The sequence below is a fragment of the Hakea prostrata genome, chromosome 1 (genome assembly GCF_041222555.1).
Source record: "Hakea prostrata isolate BN-2017 chromosome 1, UWA_Hpros_2, whole genome shotgun sequence".
NCBI classification, from domain to species: Eukaryota; Viridiplantae; Streptophyta; class Magnoliopsida; order Proteales; family Proteaceae; genus Hakea; species Hakea prostrata.
The window spans coordinates 68,892,772-68,897,727 of record NC_142600.1 but is presented as its reverse complement, the minus strand read 5'-3'; the positions used below and the strand labels follow the sequence as shown (position 1 = coordinate 68,897,727).

General features: G+C 34.8%; 1 protein-coding gene across 1 annotated transcript; it reads right to left on the bottom strand.

The window, feature by feature from the left end:
* Positions 1-3,226: 3,226 nt before the first annotated feature.
* Positions 3,227-4,956, bottom strand: LOC149029607 (MYB-like transcription factor ODO1). The gene is made up of 2 exons (XM_089151082.1): positions 4,586-4,956; positions 3,227-4,448 (listed from the first exon to the last, which is right to left on the bottom strand). The coding sequence occupies exons 1-2, from the start codon at positions 4,846-4,848 to the stop codon at positions 3,857-3,859; spliced, it is 855 nt and encodes a 284-aa protein (XP_089007208.1). The 5' UTR covers positions 4,849-4,956; the 3' UTR covers positions 3,227-3,856.

Genomic DNA, 4,956 nt, shown 5'->3' with positions numbered 1-4,956 from the left:
TGATGAAATGAATAAAAGTGGCTACTTCTAAAGAGTTTTGATGTCAAAATCGATAAAGTTTTACACTTTACTCTTAAGTATACAAGGTAACGGTCTATTGCTGCTTGCTCAGTCTATTTCAACATTATCTTGAGGGCACTGGCCGGTTTGTCAATAAAGTTGGCTGTGGCACAAAAAATCTCACTTGACCACAAGATCACAAGATGAATTGCCTTTGTAATTATAAACCTCTTGTTTTACAAGGAAGAGAGACAATGAAAGGCCTATATTTGTGAAGAACCATTCAAATTTACATGCAAAAAAGAATTCAATTTTACATGCAAAAAGAATAATTCATGAAGAAGATTCCCACAAGAAAAAAAATAGTAGTTTAATATATTTCTTTGGTTGTGTGTTCTTAAAATGAAAAGATAGGTACTTAGACCAGTCTTTCAGATAATATTTATAAATCTTCACTTTTGACTGTCATGGTAAAGACGTAGAGTGTTTATGAGAAAATAATAGAATCTTAATCTTGAGGTATTGACCCACAAACAGCGGTCCAGACTTCCTGTAAAGCCGATAGACCTCCAACCTAATAGGTATTGTTTTTTTTCTTCTCCTTTTTTCTCTTGTTTAAAGGAGCGGAGAAGCGACTCTCCCTAGAGGAAGCGGAGCAAGGAGAAGATAAAGCAAGGAAAGGAGGAAGATTCTACACTATTGATGCCAACTGATCGAGCTAGGGCCCCTGTTGATGGCTCTCAAGAAACTTATGTTACAAAGAATAAATTTACAGATGACGGATTTAAAAATTACTTTAGTTTAACTAATAATAGGTACTTGTTAGATCTTATCTAGTCGTCAACTTAGTCTAACAAACAGGATTAAACAATAAAATAGATAGAGTATAACAAATTCAATATTCTTATTTTATCTCCCTTTGAATTTCTACATTTCTATACTACAAAACTGTAAAATTTATTAGAGAAAATTACACTGGTATCCCAAAATGGAGGCCTTAAAACACTGACACCCCACTTTATGTTTAAAAAGCACAGAGACCCCAAAATTAGATTTTCATTAGATATATTTGCCAATTTGTCACTGAAATCTTTCAGACACTGTTTATTTTAATGATATTTTTTAAAATAAATAGTGATTTAACTGTTTTCAGTGACAAATTGGACAAATATATCTAATGAAAATTCAATTTTGGAGTCTCTATGCTTTTTAAATATAAAGTGAAGTGTTAGTGCTTTAAGGCCTCCATTTTAGGATGGCAGTGCAATTTGCTCAATTTATTAATATTGAAAATTAATACAATGTTATTACATCACATAGTTAAAAACTGAAACCTAATTATATGAAACATCAAACTTATTAAAGCTTTAGTTGTTATAATAATAAACGATAGTCGTCTTAACATCATGTTCAAATTTTTACTTGTTTAATGTTTATAAAATACCATTAATATCCAGGATAGACATCACAGTTAGTTTTTTTTTTTTTTTTTTTTTGGCACGGAGGTATGGCCTTTCTTAAGTGAGACTGCATATAATATTTTTGGGTGAAATCAACTAAGAATAGAAATTCCTTAACTATTTCACTCCATTTAATTTTTAGTTCAAAAAAATGAGATACATAAACAAGCCATATAGCCCAAGTAAAGATTCAAACCACCCCCACCCCCCGGGGTGGCTTTATTATAAAGTCGTGTTTTCACAATATGGACCCTAATTATATATTCTTATCATTTCTTTCCAAATAAAATATTCTCATCATAGGTGATAACATCAGCTGAAATGTGTTGGCCAGCTACAATTCAATTTAATTAATATCAGCATTTTTAACATATGCTCTATGTCAAGATTCCCACATATTTAAAGGCATATATAGCAGCTAGCCTTTCAAGGTTGCATTGGTCGCCACTTTGAGATCATTACATCTCGTATTTTTTTTTTGTTCCCCTCTCTATTCCATTGAATTGGCACTCACAAAGAAATATATATACTTCAACATTATCTCGAGGACAGTGGTTTGTCAATAAAGAATCATAAATAAAAAGTAAAAGCTTTTCAAGAAGAAGAGGACAAGTATGAGAACCAATAGGTAACCTTATCACACGCATGCATAGGCAAATGACAAGCCAAGATGAAGCCATGCAATAATAATAGTTTGCCTCAGCTGCCCTAGTTGATCAGTACTGACTGAAATTTATTAATTATAATTTAGTTTATCTATGGAGTTTATCCTATAAAATTTTGATTTCATCTTAAAATAAGGAGCTTATAATAACATTCTGAGTGCACTGTTTCATCCTTGGTCTGCTGTTTCCTGTGGATATCTTAAATTCTAGCTTGGCTGTGATTCACTAGTGCACGCCACAACTAAGCTCTTGAACACCTAACATTATATATTTTATGCAGAATGTGCTTGAACCTTGAAGATGATATAGCTTTTGTTTTCTTCTCTTATTTCGAAATTTCTTCATATGCTAATGTGATACCATATACATTGATTCTTGGTATAACTCAAGAGACCCAACTCAGTACTAATCAATTGAAATGCATTGGTAAATGGTAGTCTCTTTGTGGTGAAAAATGGACTTCTTGATTTGAAGAGCCATTTTGGTTAAGAATTATATCAGTAGTTTAAAATGGAGGTCTTCAAATACTGACGTCTCATTTTATCTTTGAAAAAAAAATCCATGTAAAATTGGACTTTGTTGGACATAGGAATCCAATCTATCACTAATTATTATTAAACCACCATTATTATTTTTTAAATTATATGAAATTACTTAAATGCCCTGATGAAAAATGGAAGCAAAAGAAAGAAGTTAGTGTGAGAGGAAAGTTTTGTTGGAGAACACATCTAATGGAGAAAGATAAAGATCTTTTCACCCCATTATTTAGATATAAACATGTATAAGGGTGTAATGATTTTTACAACCATAGAACTAAACAATCTAATGGAGCTAGTTAGAATCATGTTTTTTTCAAAGTTAAAGTGAGATGTCAATGTCTAAAGGCCTCGATCTCCATTTTAGGGTGCCAGAGTAATTTACATTTTGTTAATAGAATTGCATCAGGATCAAAGTGGGATCCCCAGGGTAATTAACCCTTGGAAGAGAAGGTCATTGTTAAATTACATAATCTTTTCTTAGCTCTCAAGATTCCACTTGTTATCAACACTACCAATTATTAATTCCTTCACTCACATCTTCCTAATTGAGAAATGAGGGAGTCCATATTTTGTGGAAAATACAATTTCATGTGATTGGTCCCTTTGATGTTCCTGTATAAAGACATGATCCAAGTTCTTACAATATTCCCTTGAACTGATTCGAGTTTAGATAGTAAACTTCTCTTGCTTGCAGCTCTATTCACAAAACTAATCATAATAATAAGTACTTAATCATGAAAAGATTGAAGGGTTGGATCACTTTCTTTCATAGTCATTATTTCACCTACCATCTAAAATGAAGTCTTTTCACAATGTACTTTATAGTTTTCTTGAATTTCTTTTCATAAAGTACATAAGATATACACAGGAGGTTCATATTCACAAAACCCAACATGAACAATTCTATATTATACCATTATAATACCTAATTGATGTGTTCAGAAAGCACACAGAGAACTTCAAAAGTGAGCTGTTTTTACCCACTTTTGATGTTGTGTCCCTTTCTTTTCATTGGATTAGGTGGTGAGGGGGACCTAAGTACAAGGACATGAGGCTCCAACCATGGCGCTTGAAGTTGTATAGCCTCTTAAAAAATAAAATTCAATTCTAGAGAAATAAGAGTCTAAGAAGCTAGGCAAAATTGCCACCATTCGATATAATAAATATATATTCTTGGTGATGGAACGGATTGTCACTCCAGGAAGTGTGTGTTAGAGCTTGATGTCATGGTCATCCCCATGTCGACGTCGTTGAAACAACCAAAACCAAACTCTTCAACCCCGAAGTCCTGACAGTCCAACAACCACGCACAATTATCTTCCCATGAAGACAAGGAGACATTGTTAATGGAATTTCCGGCAGACGGCGTGGCCGGAAAATCCCAAGACAATGCATCGAGAAATGATATATCATTCTCCTCTAGGAAGTTCATTAATGGGTCATCGTCCCTGTTGTTAGATTCAGCTCCTGAAGAATTTTCTGGTTGTGATGAAGTAGAGTTCTCTTCCGAAGCATGGCTTTCTTCAGTTTTCGTCGGCTCCAGTGACCCAAGGTTTTCAAGCTGTGCTGGCTTCTGTTGATGATCCACCACAGAAGCAGAAGGTGGTGTCTGGTTTGAGCTAGTAAAAACCCTAGTGGTAGTACTGCCGGATGATTTATTGATGGGTTCATGGGTTATTGGATCTATACCCATCTTAGTAAGCTTTTTCTTGATGTGGGTGTTCCAGTGATTCTTAATCTCATTATCAGTTCTTCCCGGTAATCTCGCAGCAATCTTCGACCACCTAACATAATAAATAAACAAAAACCACCTTGTATCTTAATCAACTTTTCTAAGAAAACCTTACATGAGAGATTAACCGATAATTAAAATGGAATAATGATGATTTTGAGAAGAGAAGAAGAAGAAGAAGATGAATACCTATTACCAAGACGGGCATGGAGGTCTATGACCAATTGTTCTTCAGCTTCATTGAGGAGGCCACGCTTGAGGTCAGGGCGGAGGTAATTGGTCCAGCGAAGGCGGCAGCTTTTGCCACAGCGGAGGAGACCGGCGAGTTTAGGGACAGCACGCCAGCAGCAGTGGCCATTGGTGAGGATGAAGTTGATGAGTTTCTTGTCTTCCTCAGCCGTCCATGGCCCTTTCTTGACGCTCAGCTTATCACAGCAAGGTTGTCTTCCCATGATTTTCACTTGTATAGCTTACCTTAATCCACAACAACAATAACAACAACAACAACAACCCAACTACAATTCTCTCTCTCTCTCTCTCTCCACAATTAAAACTCCCCC